The sequence below is a fragment of the Panthera uncia genome, chromosome E1 (assembly GCF_023721935.1).
Source record: "Panthera uncia isolate 11264 chromosome E1, Puncia_PCG_1.0, whole genome shotgun sequence".
NCBI lineage: Eukaryota > Metazoa > Chordata > Mammalia > Carnivora > Felidae > Panthera > Panthera uncia.
This window is the reverse complement of record NC_064814.1, coordinates 43,014,514-43,035,319: the sequence shown is the minus strand read 5'-3', so window position 1 is coordinate 43,035,319 and position 20,806 is coordinate 43,014,514. Positions and strand designations below refer to the sequence as shown.

Below are 20,806 nucleotides of genomic sequence, written 5' to 3'. Positions count from 1 at the left end.
TTCTAGTTGCACATGTTAATGAAATGATGAGCTAATCACCCATCTAACAACTCCTTACTAATCTGAAGTGGATGGACAACCAATTAAAATGCTATCAAAAAGAAATTAAAGAAGACCTAAGTAAATGGAAAGACATAACTGCATTCATGAATAGAAAGACAATACTATTGAGATGTTAATATAACCCAAAGTGATCTACAGATTCAACACAACCCTTAACAAAATTCCAACAGCATTTTTTGATAAGAAAGAAGGAAAGAAGGAAGGAAGGAAGGAAGGAAGGAAGGAAGGAAGGAAAGAAAGAAAGAAACGAAAAGCAAAGCCAATCTTCAATTCAATTCAAATATAATTGCAAGGCACCTTGAATAGCCAAAAACAATCTTGAAAAAGGAAAAAGTTGGAGTACTCACACTTCTTAATTTCTTTTTTTTTAATTTTTTTTTTTTAACGTTTATTCTATTTTTGAGAGAGAGAGAGACAAAGCATGAACAGGGGAGGGCCGGAGAGAGAGGGAGACACAGAATCTGAAACAGGCTCCAGGCTCTGAGCTGTCAGCACAGAGCCCGACGCGGGGCTCGAACTCATGGACCGCGAGATCATGACCTGAGCCGAAGTCGGACGCTTAACCGACTGAGCCACCCAGGCGCCCCTCTTAATTTCAAAACTTACTACAAAGCTACAGCGCTCAAAACAGTGATACTGGGGCAATAGACATAAAGACCAGTGAAACAGAATTCAGAGTCCAGAAATAAACACATACATCTATGGTCAACTGATTTTTGACAAGGGTGCCAAGACCATTCAAAGGGAAAGAACAATCTTTAAAACAAATGGTGCTTGGACAATTAGATTTCCACATGCAAAAAAATGAAGTTGAAATCCTACTTCCTATCATATACAAAAATCAACTTAAGATGTATCAATGACCTGGGGCACCTGGGGGGCTCAGTCAGTTAAGTTGGAGCCTGCTTTGGATTCTGTGTTTCCCTCTCTCTCTGCCCCTCCCCAACTCGCACTCTGTTCTCTCTCTCTCTGAAAAATAAACATTAAAAAATGTAAAAAAATATATATATATACACATATATATACACACACATACACACACACACACTCACACTCACACACACACATATATATATACATACATACATATATATATACGTATATATATATATATACATATATATATATGTATATATATATATATATACATATATATATATATATATATATCAATGACCTAAATACAAGAGCTAAATCCATAAAACTCATAGAAGAAAACATGGAGGTAAATCATGACCTTGGATTTGGCTATGAATTCTTAGATATGACAAGAGCATGAACAACAAAAAGATAAGTTTGACTTCATCAAAATTAAAAAATTTTGTGCATCAAAAGGCATTATCAAGAAAATGAAATGACAACCAACATAATAGAAGAAACTACTCAAAATCAAACATATGATAAGGGTTTAGCATCCAAAATATATAAAGAATTCTTATAACCTAACAACAAAAAGACAACCTAATTTTAAAATAGGCAATGGAATTTTAAAAATAACAAAATAAGGGGTGCCTGGGTGGTTCAGTTGGTTAAGCATTCGACTTTGGCTCTGGTCATGATCTTGCAGTTTGTGGGTTCGAGCCCCAACGTGGGCTCTGTGCAGACAGCTCAGAGCCTAGAGCCTGCTTTGGAGCCTCTCTCTCTGCCCCTCCCCCACTCATGCTCTGTCTCTGTCTCTCAAAGGTAAATAGATGTTAAAAAATTTTAAATAATAAATAAAAACAAAACAAAATAAAATAGGCAATAGAGAAACAGACATTTCTCCAAAGAAGATGTACAAATGGTCAATAGGCACATGAAAAGATGCTCAACATCATTAGTGTTTGAGGAAAAGCAAATCAAAACTACAATGAAGTTCCACTTCATACCTGCTAGGATGGCTATAATTTAAAAAAAAAAAGAAAAATAATAAGTTTTGACAAGAATGTAGAGAAACTGGAACTCCTATACATTGTTGGTGGGAATGTACCAAATAGTTCAGTGGTCCCTTAAAAAGTTAAACATAGAATTAGAACATGGGTAGCAATTCCACATCTAGATATATACCCCAAAGAATTGAAAATGAGGGCTCAAACTTACAGTTGTATGCTGTACAACTTGTTCATTATTCTATGCCCAAAAGGTAGAAACAACTCAAGTGTTAAACTGATAAACTGATAAACAAAATGTGGTATATACACACAATAGAACATTATTCAGCCATAGAAAGCAATAGAGGACTGATACAGGCTAAGAAAATGGTTGAACCCTGAAACCATTACGCTAAGTGAAAGAAGACAGGCACAAAGGACAAATATTGTATGATTGCACTTATAAGAAATACCTAGAATAGGCAAAAACATAGAGACAGAAAGTAGAGAGGCTACCAGGAGTTGGGGGGTTACCAGCGGAATCAGGAGTTATTGCTTAGCAGATGCAGAGTTTCTTTCTGGGGTGATAAAAAAGCTTTGGAAACAGATGGTTTAGAATGGTGATTAGTTTAATTATATTAAATGTAATTAATGTCACTGAACTGTACAATTAAAAATGATTCAAATGGTGAAAAAAAATGCTGCCAGAGGTTAAGTTGAGGGCTGTCTTATCAAGAAAGCCATGAAGCAGCTGCCATTCACTTTGCTTATATCAGAAAAGTCACCTATTCTGTCATTCAGTGGCCAACAATTATACGCTACTTTGACTGCATTCTATAAAGCATACCTTCATGCTGCCCAGGTGACTGTGCCATTCTGCTCCACGCATTACGCCTCCTGGGATATTCTCATCTATAAAAGCATTGAGAGACAGAGGCTCAACAAGACCTTAAGGTAAGACACCCTCGGTCCCTGAAAGCACCAACAAGAACAAAGGGTATGGAAAATACTTACCTGATTTATTTGGGCAACCGGGCTGACCCATGTGCATGGATGGATGATTATTTGCATAAAGAGATGCCAAATGCTTCAGAGTCTCTTTGTTTTCCACTATAAAAAGAAAAATTCAGAAGTTGGAGAAATCCAAAAAATCTTACTCCAAGTTCAACTTCATGGATATAAAAGTCCTCTTTCTCTCCTTCTAGTTAATCTTAAACCCCACTGAAGTGCATTGAGGAATTATTAAAATTAATCACATAGTTCTGTTGAGCCCAGGACAATCAGACTAAGAAGATACACATCTTTCTTGTATTAGAAGGTACTAATGGTTAGTTTACACAACAGGACACCACACTAAAATACAAACTTGCTTGGTATGTTTTCTTACATTTAGGGCAATGAAGGCCTAATAACAATATTCCTTATAAGCTGCATTTAAACAACACAAACTACCTCCATATACGATGGCCCCAGAGAGATTCAAGAAGCAATTGTTAAACTCATCTAAGTGCAACCAAGTCACGGGGTGCCTGCATGGCTCAGTAGGTTAAGCATCTGACTTCAGCTCAGGTCATGATCTCACGGTTTGTAAGTTTGAGCCCCGTGTCAGGTTCTGTGCTGACAGCTCAGAGCCTGGAGCCTGCTTTGGATTCTGTCTCTCTGTCTCTCTGTCTCTCTGCCCCGCCCCCACCCACGCTCTGTCTCTCTCTCAAGAATAAATAAACATTAAAAAAAAATTTTTGTTTTAAATGCAAGCAAAGCAGGGAAGGGTGATTCTGTATTGCTAAATTTTTTTTATTAATTTGTTTTATTTTTTATTTTTTTAAATTTACATCCAAATTAGTTAGCATATAGTGCAACAATGATTTCAGGAGTAGATTCCTTAGTGCCCCTTACCCATTTAGCCCATCCCCCCTCCCACACTCCCTCCAGTAACCCTCTGTTTGTTCTCCATATTTATGAGTCTCTTATGCTTTGTCCCCCTCCCCATTTTTATATTATTTTTGTTTCCCTTCCCTTATGTTCATCTGTTTTGTCTCTTAAAGTCCTCATATGAGTGAAGTCATATGATTTTTGTCTTTCTCTGACTAATTTCATTTAGCATAATACCTTCCAGTTCCATCCACATACTTGCAAATGGTAAGATTTCATTCTTTTTGATTGCTGAGTAATACTCCATTATATATATATATATATATATATATATGTATATGTGTATATATATATATATATATACACACACACACACACACACACACACACACACACACACACACATACACACCACATCTTCTTTATCCATTCATCCATCGATGGACATTTGGGCTCTTTCCATACTTTGGCTATTGTTGACAGTGCTGCTATAAACATGGGGGTGCACGTGTCCCTTCGAAACAGCACACCTATATCCTGTGGATAAACGCCTACTAGTGCAATTGCTGGGTCATAGGGTAGTTCTATTTTTATTTTTTTGAGGAACCTCCATACTGTTTTCCAGAGTGGCTGCACCAGCTTGCATTCCCATGTATTGCTAATATTTGCTTAAACACAGTATGAGTTTCTTGAGGCAGACATTGTGTTTTATTCACTTTTGTATTCCCAATATCCACAGACATAATAATTATTCAATAAATGTTTGTGAACTAGATTGAACAAATGTGACAAGATGGCTGCACTGGATAAAGCTGGCCCATCATTAGATCTGACCTCTCTCCTCCAAGTAACTGAGCTGTGGATATAAGCACAATCTTCCCAAGTTGGTTGTTGCTCATGGAGTATGCTCAAATGCTCACAATTTTAAAAAAAAATTTAGAAGGGACATTACCTAATTGGAATTTCCTATCTAAGCTTAGAAAATATATACATAAATTGATATTCTACATACCTGTTTGTACTGGTTTGTCATACGGGTATGTGACCAGCACTGAGCCACCATCTAATGCAACAGAAAGACTGAAGTCCTGTTTTTGAATCAAATTTTCAATGATTGCTTTAGTCTCAGGCTGGGAAGCATTATCTAAAAAAAATGCAAAAGTCAAATATGAAGTACCATTTCAAAATTTTAGTATGAATAGCTAAGAAAATATTCTCTAATGAGCACAATCAGAGGCTAACTTTAAAAATCTGTATATAAACACTGTATGACTCAATACTATCTCAATAGTGTGAAAGATATACTCTAGAAGGTAGATTACTTTGAGTTTTATATAATTCAGGATAGTGTGTAAAGGTTAATGACTCTAAGCAAGATTAAGAAAATTCTTACTGGAAACAAAAAGGGATGAACATATCCTCTATTTTTTTTTAAGTTTATGTATTTATTTTTGAGAGAGAGAGAGAGAGAGAGAGGTGCAGAGAGAGGGGGGAGAGAGAATTCCAAGCAGGCTTTGCACTATCAGTGTGGAGCCTGACATGGGGCTTGATCTCACAAACTGTGAAATCATAAACTGAGCTGAGATCAAGAACCAACTAAACAACCCAGGCGCCCTGAACGTGTCCTCTTAAAAAAAAATAATATTGAGGGGCTCCTGGGTGGCTCAGTTGGTTAAGCATCTGACTCTTGATCTCGGCTCAGGTCATGATCCCACAGTTCATGAATTCGAGCCCCACATGGGGCTCTGCGCTGATGGTACAGAGCCTACTTGGGATTCTGTCTCTCCTTCTCTCTGTCCTTCACTGATTGTGCTCTCTCGCTCTCAAAATAAATAACTTAAACTTAAAAAAAATAATTTTGAGAACATATAACCTATCTTTGAAAGAAAATAAGATTTTCAGAAATCAGGATGTTTTCTGTAGCACTGTTTGCAAGAGCAAAAAATTAGAAAGAAAGCAAATGTCCATTAGTAAGAAAATTGTTCAACAAACTAGAGTATTGGCATACAGTAACAGTGTACTAAGATGTCATTAATAAGAATGTTAGAGATCTGTAAGTACTGAAGTGGAAAGATACCAGTGATATACTCAATGAAAAAAAGTTGAAGAACATATGTATAGTTATGATTCTGTTTAAGTAAATAAGAAAGAGGCTCCTTTACATCAACATACACATTAATTGTGTGTGCATGTGCACACACACGCATGTGTGTATGTGTATACGCACATACATGGGGGGATAGAGAGAGAAAAAATATATATCTGTATGACTAGTAATGGAACCCTTCCAATATTATTGATTGAATTTATAAGAAAACACTTGAATTAATTTGCAAATAATAAAGGAGAAAAATTTGACAAGTTTCTAGTTTGTCATTTATACCTTACCTGTACAACCTGGAAGGAAGGTCCCCATTATTCATCTACACAATCTACCAGTTTCGTGGCTAAGAGAAATCAAACTATGTGCAAAGCAGTTTAATGGCTCCAAAATTAGTCTTACTTGTGAAGTCTGTATCCAAGTCTTTGCCATGAGCATTTGTCTGTCCTCTTTTTGAAGTACAGTCTTTCTCTTGTGCCCTCTCTCGCCCATCTGGATTTAGAGATGGGACAATCACAATTCTAGTCCTGTCAACCAGCTAAAAGAGAAACAGAAACCAGTGAAGTTTATTAGCAATATGTGGAATCATAACTTCCCATGCCTCAGAGTCTTTATTGTTTTATTTTATTTTTTATTATTATTATTTTTATTTTAGAGAGAGAGTGCAAGCAGGGGAAAGGGGCAGACAGAGAGAGAGGCAGCAGAGAGAGAGAGAGAGACAGAAAGAGAGAGAGAGAGAGAGAGAGAGAGAGAGAGAGAGAATCTCAAGAAGGCTCCAGGCTCAGCGCAGAGCCCAACATGGGGCTCGATCCCAAGATCCTGGGATCATGACTTGAGCTGAAATCAAGAGTCAGATGCTCAACCGACTGAACCACCGAGGTACCCCAAGTCTTTACTGTTTTACATAGACTTAAAAGGCAGGACTAATATAAATAAAAATAAAATTCTCTCTTGCTTCAAATAAATTTAAAAAGAAATGAAAAACTACTGCACAACTATTTCCAGACTTCCTAATGACTTACAAAGGGGTCAGAAACCACTGCCTGCAGGCTAAATCCAGCCCGCTGCTTGCTATTGTAAATAAAGTTTTATTGGCACACAGCCATGCCCATTCATATGACTGTTTTTGTGCTGTAATTCAGAGTTGAATAGTTGCAACACAGAACAGCTGTCTCACCAAGCCTGAAATATATACTACATGTCCCTTTATAGAAAATGTTTGCCAAACACTGGCTAAAACCAATAATAATGCTTAAGACTGTATTTTCCAGGTTAAAAACTGGAATGCATATTGTAACAAATATCAGTGTATGTCTGGAAACAATGAGACAAAAGAGTTGAAATCAGCATGACAAAAAAAATGAAGTAAAATATTTGCCTTACCCATAATAATTTCTCCTCCAAATGATCCATATGCATCAATACCTACATATGTGGCATGAACTAATTTCTGATATACTTCATCTTATCTTATATATTTCTGATAGTAATTCAGAATAAATAATCCCTGGTTTATTTATTCTGCTAAAACAGTCCAAAGATTGAAAATATTGGAGACCCTAAATTCATTAGTTCTTAACTTTCTCCACTGGGAGAGAGTTTTTTCTAAAGTGTACATGCTTGAGCTTTGCTACAGGTCTCGGGGTATGTGTATATGTTCTTGAACTTGCCAGATAATTCTGGCCCTTATCTCAAAACAAATGGCAATCTAAAGTAACATTACGAGGGGCGCCTGGGTGGCTCAGTTGGTTAAGTATCTGACTCTTGATTTCAGATCAGATCATGATCTTGAGGTTCATGAGATCAAGTCCTGCATTGGGCTCCGGGTTGGCAGCGTGGAGCCTGCTTGGGATTCCCTCTTCCCACCCCCCCTCTCTCTCTGCTGCTCCCCTGCTGGCACGCTCTCTCTCAAAATAAATTAAAAAAATATTTAAAGTACAATTATTGGGGTGCCTGGGTGGCTCAGTCGGTTAAGCATCATGATCAGGTCATGATCTTGCGGTTCACAAGTCCGAGCCCCACGTGGGGCTCTGTGCTGATAGCTCAGAACCTGGAGCCTGCTTTGGATTCTGTGTTTCCCTCTCTCTCTGCCCCTTCCCTGCTCACACACACACTCTCTCTCTCTCTCTTTCTCTCTCTCTCTCTCTCTCTAGAATAAATAAACATTAAAAAAATAATAAAGTATGATTACTAGTTCTAGTCTAATTGGGCCAGTGAGGCAAATTCTCACAAGCTAGAAGTTTTGAAATTGCTGGTAGGTATTTTACGTAGGTCATACAGTCTCTTATAACCATAATATCAGTAGGCAGCCATCTGGCCAAACATTGGAATAACCTGAAAGGCTTTTAAAGGAATACTAATATTTTTAGGGATGGGGTCCAGGCACCGGTATTTTTAAAAACTTCCCAGATGTTTCTAATGTGTAGCCAGGTTTGAGAAACACTATCCTAGACACTCTCCCATTTTTTAAGAACAGAACAAAACATGTCCTTGGAGTACTCTTTACAACTCACATTAAGAAATCAATACAATTTGCTTCACTGAAAATGGTAAAATAATTTCTGGTCAAGTCTGATTTAAGTTCATCTCAATCCCGTAGGTACTTTCTGGTCCTAATCATGATCTCAATTCTCCCCAAATTTCTTTTAGGGGAGGCAGTATCATGTAACAAAACAGCACAGACTTGAGAGTGAGACACGCTTGGGTTTAAACCCCAGTGTTACCACATACTAGCTGTGTGACCTCCTGTAAGTTATCAAATATCTCTGCCTCGATTTTCATATCTATACAATGGAGATAACAAATTGAGAATTAAATTATGATGTATGCAAAGTATTCGGTGTAAGTACCTGACACATAGGGGAGGGCAGAGAGAGAGAGAGGGAGACACAGAATCCGAAGCAGGCTCCATTTCTCTGAGCTGTCAGCACAGAGCCCGACGTGGGGCTCGAAGTCACGAACCATGAGATCATGACCTGAGCTGAAGTCAGACGCTTAACCGTCTGAGCCACCCAAATGCCCCACCTCATTTTCAATATAGTGTCCCAATTATAAGTCACTAGCAATGGAAGTCCCTCAAGTTAGAACGTACAGAATGGTAAGTAAAGATTGGAAGGGTAATTCGACTAGTAAATAAAGGAGTAAAAGACTGAATGCAAATCTTTAGTATTTTCTTTCTCTATGCCTCTAATTATATACAAAGAAATACAGCAGAACGACACTGTTAACGGTGAGTATATACAAAGGTGGTCCATTTTCAAAGGGTAAAGTTTACAGTAATGCACTAAAAGGCCTCTGTGTCAAATTTAACAGGAAATTTGAAAAATTTTTAATGGTGCCTCGATATCAAGGTATGATTGAGTTTTTTCCTTCTAATGCATGTCAAAACAGGCTATTCTCTTACTTGAGTAACAGCTGGGTTCTTTTTGTAGTTTAGGCAGAGAAATTCTGCCAGGGCCAAAAGCAGTTCAGTTCCGACTGGAGCATTTCCATGGATACCAGCAACAAAACGGATCTTTGGTTCTTCGGGTTCAGATATGTTGGGCTTATTGGAGATCTCAAGGGACCAGATGTGACGATATTCGGAACTCTGTCCCAAACTTTCAAAAATCAAAAACATCAAGTCAGCAAGTAATGAAGCATTATGTTAAAGCCAACATACAGATTTTTTAAAAAATATGTTTCAGACATGAACACAAACATGAAAAGCCTTTCAAAACAGAAAGAATGCATCATTGTGTCAGAAAATCGCTTTTCCTTGACCAAAGAAAATCAAATACAAGTGAGATATTATCAGATTTAGGGAAGAGTATGGTTTGGTTCAGCATTCCTCCATATTCAGTCATTTTCATAGCATCTTCACAATATTTGCCCTTTCTTCTATAACCTATACTATTTACTTAATGTGTGGCTTTTAAATTAACTCGCTTGAAATTTTAATTGTGGAAAAATTTAAATACACATAAATGTACAGAACCTTACTTTTTAAATGTAAATTAATTTATATAGATAAGATACTTTATACTTTACTATAAATGCAATACCAGTATCGCAGCAAACATCCTAAAGCGCTCTGCTCTTGCCCACGAGCTCTGAGCTTAAGGCCTGGTTTCTTTTACACAAAGGGAGATTTACAAGAGTTACATAGAAAAAAAAATTAGGATTTAATTGAGAAAGATTAATAGAATAGAAATTATTGGTTTCCCATGTTTCTAATCAGTGATACTTAGTACCTGTTGGTGGACCACCTAAAACTGTCTTGTGTCCCATCACTGGCAGGTGTTGCATATTTGGGGGAAAATATTTAACTAAAAAGTGCATCTTGATTTGTAAGGTTGAAAAAGCTTAAATAGATGAAGTAATGGATAGCAAAAATAATGTGCAATTTTATCTTTTAAAATAAGAAGGTCTATAAGCTCTATACAGCACTAAGATGGACAATATTAAAACCTGAACTGGACAGAAATATTCAAGAACCAGTTGAGGAAGAGAAGAAAGTGGTATTGCCAAAGTACTGGCAAAAACAAAGTAAAAAAACAGAAGGTTAGATAATGTTCATAAGGCACGTAGTAGAGGGCCATAAGCTCGGGGCAACTTGTAGAGTAAAACCCTCAATAAGCAGACAACAGGAATCAACAAATGAAGAAAATAATTTTCAAGTAACTGTAACAATTTTTTTCTCATCTTATTTTTATTCTATTTTTTTTTCTTTTTCTTTTCTTTCTTTTTTTTTTTTTTATTCTCAAGTTAGTTAACATACAGTGTAGTCTTGGCATCTGGAGTAGAACCCAGTGATTCATCTCTTACATATCACACCCAGTGCTCGTCCTGAAAAGTGCCCTCCTTAAGTGACTGTAACAAGATTTAAAGAAGGTTTGTAATGAAACAGTGAAAGTGAGGCAGAGAAGCCCCAGAAAATGAAGATAAAGGCTGGCTCAGCATCAGTTTTACTTAAGCCAGTACTGTATATTTTCCCAGGACCCTTGATCACAGATGTCCCTAACGCTTCAGGGAAAAGCAACTGTGAATAGAGACTAGAGTCTGGGGAATGGCAGCAACCAGGCTTCATTTTCTATTTGAAAAGAAAGAATGATCTCTGACAGGTGAACTCACAGTTCCAAATTTGTCCCTTGCCCCCAGAAAAATAAAACAAACTAAAAAACAGACAGGATGTGAATCTGCAGCTGAGAAAGTGGGAAAAGCGTTTTTAATTCAAAGTTATCACTAGGAAGAGTAATTTTATGTTTTCCAGGAGGCACAGACCATCCATTGCTAATCTAACAAGTAATTCTCCTCCAATGTTCCTCATAAAAGTTTTCAGATTCATTGTTAGAAAGAACTGTTTCAAAAGAAGTAAATCCAATTCTCCCCATATGCAGTTCCAAATAAATTACAAGAACCATTCAACATGGCTTATGTTGAATGTAACTTCTTTAAAAAAAGAAAAGGAAAGAAACAAAGAAAAAGAAAAGAAAAAAGAATGAACGAACGAATGAAAAAAGCAGTAAGAGGGTGACACTTACTTGGTGAGATTTGTGATGTGTGGGTAGTTCATCACAAGTCCTCTCAGAAACTCTGATAAGTCTTTGTACGAGTGGTATCGGTAAAGAGCCAGATTTGAGGAGGACCGTAACATGAGGCTTTCCAAACCATTCTCAGCTGAAAGGTCTTTAATTAAAGTTTCAAACTCTTTAGTGGTTGGATCACTGGCATCATCGGTGTTGGTGCTGTCCCCCTTTCCCTTCTTTGATTCATTGTTTGAATCTGCTGACGATCGAACAAGTGTGAAGTTGACCTGAATAGCACCTTCACTCTTTACAGTCACATTCTTGGTAACTGGATTATACCTGTAATAAAGGGGAGATTAGAGCCATGCTTCCACAGGTAGAGTACCTATGCTTTGCAGAAACAGAAGGCTGCAGAGGATATGTGAATCCTTGAGATAAATCCTATGAGAGTCAAATTTTTAACTTTGTGATAATTTATTACTTGTTTTAAACATAAATTAACAAAGAACAGACATGGGTAAACTGTAAAATATGAGTGGGTTTTTAAGATAAAATATATGACCTCAAAAGAAAGTTAGTATTTGCAGTAAACTCCACGTCTCCTGGAATCTGAGTTCAGTTGTCTGTCATCAGGGTATACGGTTGGAAAAATTTGAGAGGTACTAACTTAGGACATTAACTACCAAACACATCATTCTTGCCCTATTTTTCAGATATTTTGCTGCTTTCGTTTTTCTAATACTATGACAAAATGGAAGAAAAACAGAAAAGACCTCATTTCTCATTAGTGTGAAGTTCTAATCCATACATTTTATGGACCAATAGATATTTGAAATCTTTTTTAAAAAAGGTAGCAGTAACTAGAAATATTTTCATGTTCTTACCCTTACTTCAATATAATGTCCAAGCTAACTCTTCAGAAATAAGATAACTAGTAAGGGAGGGGAATAATATCCATTTGTAACATCTACACTTGTTAAAACACAAAAAAGAAAACTACAACATGGTAAAAATGATGCATTTTGGATTAAACAGGTGGTTCTGATTCTAAGCTGTTTGTAAAGGGTAGAGAAGATAAAGAAAATTAAGTTTTATCCAAGGAAAAAAGTCCTAAGTTCATTGTCTCTTTAATTTTTTTTTAATGTTTATTTATTTTTGAAGGAGAGAGAGAGACAGAGTGTGAGTGGGGGAGGGGCAGAGAGAGAGGGAGACACAGAATCGGAAGCAGGCTCCGGGCTCTGAGCTGTCAGCACAGAGCCCGATGTGGTGCTCGAACCCACCAACTGTGAGATCATGACCTGAGCTGAAGTCAGACGCTCAACCAACTGAGCCACCCAGGTGCCCCGTCTCTTTTTTTTTTTTTTTAAAGTAAATATATCTTTGTAGAAGTAAAACCTGTAAAAAAATATGAAAATGTCCTTTCTTAGAGAATTAGAAATAAGAAAGAAAATTTCACCAAAGCAATACCTCAACATAATAAAGGCCATATATGAAAAACCCACAGCTAACATCATACTCAATGGTGAAAACCTGAGAACTCTTCCTCTAAGATCAGGAACAAGACAAAGATGTCCACTCTTGCCACTTTTACTTAACAGAATACTGGAAGTCGTAGCCATAGCAACCCCGCCCCCCCGCCCCCAAAAAAAAGAAAAAAGAAAAGAAAGAAAAGAAATAAGATGCATCCATATTGGTAAAGAGGTTAAACTGTCACTATTTGCAGGTGACATGATATCATACACAGTAAATCCTGAAGGCTACCCAAAAATCTACTAGTAGTAATCAATGAATTCAGTAAAGTTGCAGGATACAAAGTACCCAGAAAGTTGCAGGATACAAATACTACCCAGTAGCATTTCTACACATTAATAACAAAGTAGCAGAAAGAGAAATTAAGAAAACAATCTATTTACAATTGCATCAAAAAGAATAAAATACCTAGGAATAAAACTAAACAAAGAGGTGAAAACCTGTACTCTGAAAACTATAAAACACTGAAAAAAGATATTGAAGATGACACAAACAAATGGAAAGATATTCCATGTTCATGGATTGGAAGAATCGATATTTTTAAGATGTCCATACTACCTAAAGCAATTACAGATTCAATGCAATCCCTATCAAAATATCAATAGCATTTATTTTTACTTTTTTTTTTATTTTGAGAGAGAGAGAGCATGTGAGCAGGGGAGAGGCAGAGAGACAGGGAGATAGGGAGAGAGAGAGAATCCCAAGCAGCTTCATACTGTCAATGCAGAGCCCAACATGGTACTTGATCTCACAAACCATTAGATCATGACCTGAACTGAGATCAAGAATTGGATGTTTAACCTACTGAGCCATGCAGGTGCCCCCCCAACAGCATTTTTCATAAAACTAGAACAAATAATATCAAAATTTGTATGGAAACACAAAAGACCCCAAATAGCCAAAGCAATCTTGAGAAAGAAAAACAAAGCTGGAGGTATCACAATTCCAGATTTCAAGATATACTGCAAAGTTGTAGTAATCAAAACAGCATGGTATTGGCACAAAAATAGACAAATATAGATCACTGGAATAGAATAGAGAGCCCAAAAATAAACCCACACATACATGGTCAATTAATCTATGATAAAAAAAAAGGCAAGAATATACAATAGGGATAAGGTAGTCTCTTCAATAAATGGTGCTGGGAAAACTGGACAGCCACATGTAAAAGAATGAAACTGGACCACTTTCTAACACCATACACATAAATAAATTCAAAATGGATTAAAGACCTAAATGTGAGACCTGAAACCATAAAAAATCCTAGAAGAGAACAGAGGTAGTAATTTTTCTAATCTTGGCCAAAGAAACATTTTTCTAGATATGTCTCCTAAGGCAAGGGAAACAAAAACAAAAATGAACTATTGGGACTACACCAAAATAAAATGTTTTTGCACAGTGAAGGAAATCATCAACAAAACAAAAAGGCAACCTACTGAACAAGAGAAGACATTTGCAAATGATATATTCAGTAAGGGATTAATATACCAAATATATAAAGAACTTATACAACTCAGCAGCCAAAAAACCCCCAAATAATCCTATTAAAAATTGGGCATAGGACCTGAATAGACATTTTTCCAGAGAAGATATATAAATGGTCAATAGGCACATGAAAAGATGCTCAACATTACTAACCATCAGGGAAATGCAAATCAAAACCACAATAAGATATTACCTTACACCTGTCAGAATGGCTAAAATAAAAAAGATAAGAAATAACAAGTGTTGGTAAGGACGAGGAGAAAAAGAACACTTTTACACTACTGGTGGGAATGTAAACTGGTATAGCCACTGTGGAAAACACTATAGAGGTTTCTCAAAAAATTAAAAATAGAAATACCATATAAGCCAATAATGCCACTATTGACTATTTGCCCAAGGAAAACAAAAACAGTAAATTGAAAAGATGCATGCAACCCTATGTTTATCGCAGCATTATTTATAATAGCCAAGAGATGGAAACAACCTAAGTGTCCATCAATAAACCAATGAATAAGGAAGATGTGGTGTATATACACAGTGGAATATAATGTAGCCATTAAAAAAAGATGAGATCGTGCCATTTGCAACAGCATGGATGGACCTAGAGGGTATTATGCTGAGTGAAATCAGTCAGACTGAGAAAGCAAATACTGTATGATTTCACTCAGATATGGAATCTCATAAAGCAAACTAATAAACAAACAAAAAGCAGAAACAGATGCATAAATACAGAGAAAAATCTGATAGTTGTGGGGGGCAGGTAAGCAAAATGGGGGAAGAGGAGTAGGAGTTATGGAATGAATAAGTCATAGAAATAACTTATTTCTATGTTATGGACTTCCAGTTATGGAATGAATAAGTCACAGAAATAAATGGTACAGTACAGGAAGTACAGTCAATGGTATTGTAATAGCATTGTATAATGACCAACAGTAGCTACACTTACAGTGAGCATAGCATTATGTAAAGACTTGTTGAATCACTGTTGTATACCTGAAACTAATGTAACATTGTGTGTGAACTATACTCAAATTAAAAATACTTTTTTTAAATAGAAAAAAAAGAGAATGGTTTAAGTGTGGATAGAAAAAAGTGTGAAAGAGCTTTAAAAGGGAACAAATGTACGGGTGGCTCACTAGGTTGAGTGTCCGACTCTTGGTTTTGGCTCAGGTGATGATTCCAGGGCTGTGGGATTGAGCTCTGCATTGGGCTCTGTGCTGACTGTGGAGGCTGCCTGAGATATTCTCTCCCTCCCTCTGCCCCCTCCCCTAATCAATCTCTCTCTCTCTCTCTCTCTCTCTCTCTCTCTCAATAAATAAATGAAAATAAAAGGCAACAAATGTAACTTCTAGTCATTGGACATGACTAGAAGTATACAGGAGAGCAGGCGTCCTTTTTTCCCAACTAACAGGTGCTTCCCAGAATTGTTACCAATAGTGAAGGAAATTGCTCACATCTAGACAGGGAGCAGTGGAACTGAGAGGAGGAGGATAAAAGAGGCCACTGTCCAAAGTGCATAATTTCACAGATTTCTTAAATGTGATAATTCATGTACTCACTTTATCACTAGAGGAGATTCAAATGGGTAACCAGCTCTAAACTTCCCAGCATGAAACTCAGGGTTGCTTGGCTTCTCTGGGGCTTTCTGGCAATAATCTTCTAGGATACAACCATGTTTGTCTTTCCTGAAGCACTCAATTTTTTTTCTTTTTTTTTTTATTATATGAAATTTATTGTCAAATTAGTTTCCATACAACACCCAGTGCTCATCCCAAAAGATGCCCTCTTCAATGCCCATCACCTACCCTCCCCTCCCTCCCACCCCCCATCAACCCTCAGTTTGTTCTCAGTTTTTAAGAGTCTCTTAAAGCACTCAATTTCAAAGTATTCATTCACTCACCCTCGAGCAGATGCTGTGATCTTATAAGTTCCTGGAACCAAGAGACGCCAGTAATCTCCAGTTTTGTAAGTAGTCACTGGGTGATTAATTTCAGCAACACTAATGGTGGCATTTAATATACCCCTGCCGTCCGTGGCATCTAGGACAAATCCTTTGACACCTTGATGAACCTGGATAAAGTACAAGGACACCCATATGTCAATGGTAAAGATCATCATCTAATTATTTTGGGAGCTTACATCCCAAATAACAGATTGGTAATAAAATAAACATGTGGAGCAAAGAGGAATTTAGGAGTTAACAGTAAAGGTAAACACCCATTAAACAAAGTATTTTAGTTGCTGAAAGGCTAATTTTTCATAGGTTATGTTTGTCTTTATCATGAAGAATATAAATAAGATGGTTTAAACTTTAGCACTTCTGACAATTTCAGTATATAGGGCATTCTACAAGAAAACTGTCCTGGCCTCTTTAAAAGGGAAATGTCATTTTTAAAAAATGGAAGGACTATTATAGATTAAAGTGAATAAAGAGATGTAATAATCAAATGCAATGCATAAACCTTGACTAGATCCTGGTTCTGAAATATAGCTATGAAAAGACATTTTGGGGGAAAAGAAGGAAATCTGAATGTGGGCTAGGTATTAGGTAATATTAGAGAATTACTGTTAATTTTCTTCAGTGAGATAATGGCACTTGAAGATGTCATATAGAATATCCTTATTCTAAAAGATGCATTCTGAAATATTTAGGGGTGAAATGCCATAATAGCTGCAGTTTATATTGAAATAGTTCAGGAATATGTGTGTATGTGGGTAAGTTTATATAAATAAAACAAATGCAGCAAAATGTTAAAAACTATTAAATCTAGGTATTTATTAGTAACGACTTTTCTATGTGTTTAAAATTTTTCATAATAAAGTGTTTTAAAAAATTAGTACGCAAACTCACAGCATTTATGCCAGTCAATGCAGCAAAAAGAATAAAGCAGAAAAGTACCGGCACAAAGTATGAGATTACCCTACTAATTAACTAATATTAGCATATTTCTTACAGTCTTTACCTATTGGTCACCAAGCATATTCAAACAAAAGGAAATTAACCATTTCAACAGTGAACCACTGGCAAAAAGAAAAAGAATAAAAACACTTACCCCCTAGCCCATCTTTCTATCACTTGACAAATGCTTAGGGGTGTATCCAATTTATGTCAGTCTTTTATAAAGACAGAATAAAAAGTCATTATCCATTAAAAGCAAAACATCACTACCCTGTTTAATCATTTTAAACTCTTGCCTGCATGAGCTCTTCAACTCATTTTCATCCGTGAATTTTCCAGATAAAAATACTTAAAACATGAATAGTCCAAACTGGAATTCAGAAGAGCATATTTGAAAATCACCGTGTGAAAACTACATGTACACACAATACACACATGTATTTTTGCTCTTGGGAGAAATTTCATACTTCACTCCTTAATAGTTACCTGTTTCATAAACTGGATTAGAGATCTTCGATTCTGTTCCCAAAATTTCGGCAGATCTTTCTCGAATGGGTATTTCACACAACCTAGCTCAATAGTCACTTCAAAGCAATTTGTTTGTAAATAGTTCCAGTCCTGCATACCACCTGGAGGATAAAAAATTAAAATCAGTCACTCTGAAGAAGTAGAACTAGATCCCATCCCAAAAGGTAAACAACATTCCTAGTAAAAAGCTAAATCCATCTTTTCTTAGCATTGGTTGAAAAACAATAATATGTTCATTTGAGAGCTCTTTGATGCTTGTAGTACAGGTAAGACACCTGTACCTTCATGTTCAAGAAGAATTCAAGTGTAGGGGCGCCTGGTGGCTCAGTCGGTTAAGCATCTGACTTCAGCTCAGGTCACGATCTCAGGGGTTGTGAGTTCAAGTCCCACGTGAGGCTCTGTGCTGACAGAGCCTGGAGCATGCTTCAGTTTCTGTTTCCCTCTCTCTCTGCCCCTTCCCTGCTTGTGCTCTGTCTCTCTCTCTCTCAAAAATAAATAAACATTAAAAAAATTAAAAAAAAAAAAGAATTCAAATGTGGCTTACACTCTTCATATCAGCACATCTAAGGTTTTTTGTCATAGCCAGAGATAAAATATAACACTTTCATGAAGTTTTAGTACACTATCTTTACTCAAAATTTTTAAAAAATGTTTTTATTTTATTTTTGAGAGAGAGACAGACAGAGTGCAAGCAGGGGAGGAGCAGAGAGACAGGGAGACACAGAATTGGAAGCAGGCTCCAGGCTCTGAGCTGTCAGCACAGAGCCCTATGTGGGGCTTGAACCCATGAACTATGAGATCATGACCTGAGCCAAAGTTGGACACTTAACCAATTGAGCCACTCAGGTACCCCAACATGTTTCAAATTTAAAAACAGTTGAAAAGGTTATTTGAATGTTTTAAATTACTTAAACAATATTTTTAAAGGAATGATATTTTCTTAAAATTAAAAAATCAGTAAGAAGTAGCACCATCCAGGGTGACAGAAAATCCAAGTTATATGGCCTTGGTATTAAAGAATGTTTACCTGGGACATTATACCAACTAGCTCCATTTGTTATCCCATGAGGAAAGTATTCATTAGGGTACATATTCTTGCAGGGTCTACCTTGAAACATCTGGGCATTTTCCTGAAAAAAAAAAAAATTAAGAATCTTTACTTATACTTGTTTCCATCTACATCAAAAACTACAGGAAGGATAAGGAAAAACAATAAAAGTGGTTACCAATAGGGTGTATGTGGGGGTGGGAATGGGGTGGATGGAAGCATGGGAAGCAGTCAGACTTTTCAATGTATATCTTTCTATGCCATATATAAACAACCCACCTGGATTAAAATACACACACACATACAAATATATATATATGTGTGTGTATATATATATATATATATACACACATTTATATATATATATATATACACATATTTGTATATATATATACACATTTGTATATATATACATACATTTGTATGTATATACATTTTTATGTATATATATACATTTGTATGTACATACATTTGTATGTGTATATATATATATATACATTTGTATATATATATATTTGTGTGTGTGTGTATATATATATGTGTATATATATATATATATATATATATGAACAATCCCCCCTTTCATAAATTTAACATACCAATTATAAGCTTATGATTCCATTGCTTTCTTTTTTTAATCCCATTGCTTTTTTAAAAAAATGTTTATTTATTTTGAGAGAGAGAGAGAGAGATAGGCAGAGAGAATCCCAAGCAGACTTCGTGCTGTTAGCACAGATCCCAACACGGGGCTCAATCTCACAAACTGTGAGATCTTGACCTGAGCCAAAATCAAGAGTCAGACACTTACCCAAATGAGCCACTGAGATGTCCCCCACTGCTTTCTTATTGAATAAAAATTATTATTTTAGATTACCTTAATAATTGTGCCATGCTCTTTTGCTTTCTGGTTTTTCCACTAAAGCCTTACATACATCTATGTCTTTATCTCCATTTCCATCAATATCTATCCATTTAATTATAAATTATATAGATATACTACTATATTAATATAACATATATAATATAAACCTACATAAAAAAACATTTAAAGGATAAATTTAAAACTACAAATAGGATTTTTAATATATTTTTCCTACATCTTAGTGGATCATCTAGTATAAATCTGACTCTAGACAACATAGTTCTAGGAAGTAGCTATTAACATTTTGACTTTATTCTCAGAGTAATAAAGAGCCACTAAAAATCTCTGAAGAAAGGATGATATGTGAAGTATTCATGGCTCTAGGAAATTTATCCTAGTAATAATGTAAAAAATAAACCAAAGCCAGGGAGATCCATCAGAGTACTACTGAAACAATCCAAGTGTGAGATCATGAGCCCCTGGATTTGATTTTACCAGTGCATTTTACCATCTCCTTTAATTCTCGTTACTCTGATAATTGTTTTTAAACCTAAATTAATTTTTTTCAAGCAAACAGTTTGACAAGTTAAAGAAGACTAGGGGTGAGGATCTAACTGTCCAGTCTCAGACCACACAGTCTAAAAGTAATATACCAAGATACTAAATGATGGATAGTCTTTAGGTTTCTCTTCTTCTTGTTGCTTGCCTGTATCTTCTAATCTTTTTACAATAACTTCCATTCTATGAAACAGTTTTTCAAAGAGGCATTTACAGAGTGGTGACAGGTAAAGCAATTGGATAAAATTGCCAAGACCGTAAAACGGCTGAGGACAGAAGATGGAGGGGGAAAAAAAAGGAAAAGAGACAATGTCCAGCCAACAAAAGAGAAAAAACAACTTTCTATTATACAATGGGACAGAGATCAAGGGAAGAAGACAATAGTGTCAGACTTCAGAGGTCAAGAAAGGAAAGAAAGAAAAAGAAAGAAAGAAAGAAAGAAAGAGAGAAAAGAAAGAAAGAAAGAAAGAAAGAAAGAAAGAAAGAAAGAAAGAAAGAAAGAA

The 20,806-nt window shown here is 36.1% G+C and overlaps 1 protein-coding gene across 1 annotated transcript in view; it reads right to left on the bottom strand.

Moving 5' to 3' along the window:
* The window catches only part of CPD (carboxypeptidase D), an 82,180-nt gene that overhangs the window by 8,623 nt on the left and 52,751 nt on the right, over positions 1-20,806 (bottom strand). Inside the window, exons 9-17 of the mRNA XM_049637949.1 lie at positions 18,863-18,965; positions 17,794-17,936; positions 16,309-16,478; positions 11,409-11,732; positions 9,290-9,485; positions 6,289-6,424; positions 4,798-4,929; positions 2,928-3,023; positions 2,761-2,825 (exon numbers count right to left, since the gene is read on the bottom strand). Of these exons, the coding sequence (XP_049493906.1) occupies positions 2,761-2,825; positions 2,928-3,023; positions 4,798-4,929; positions 6,289-6,424; positions 9,290-9,485; positions 11,409-11,732; positions 16,309-16,478; positions 17,794-17,936; positions 18,863-18,965 (1,365 nt within the window). The remainder of the gene's footprint in view (positions 1-2,760; positions 2,826-2,927; positions 3,024-4,797; positions 4,930-6,288; positions 6,425-9,289; positions 9,486-11,408; positions 11,733-16,308; positions 16,479-17,793; positions 17,937-18,862; positions 18,966-20,806) is intronic.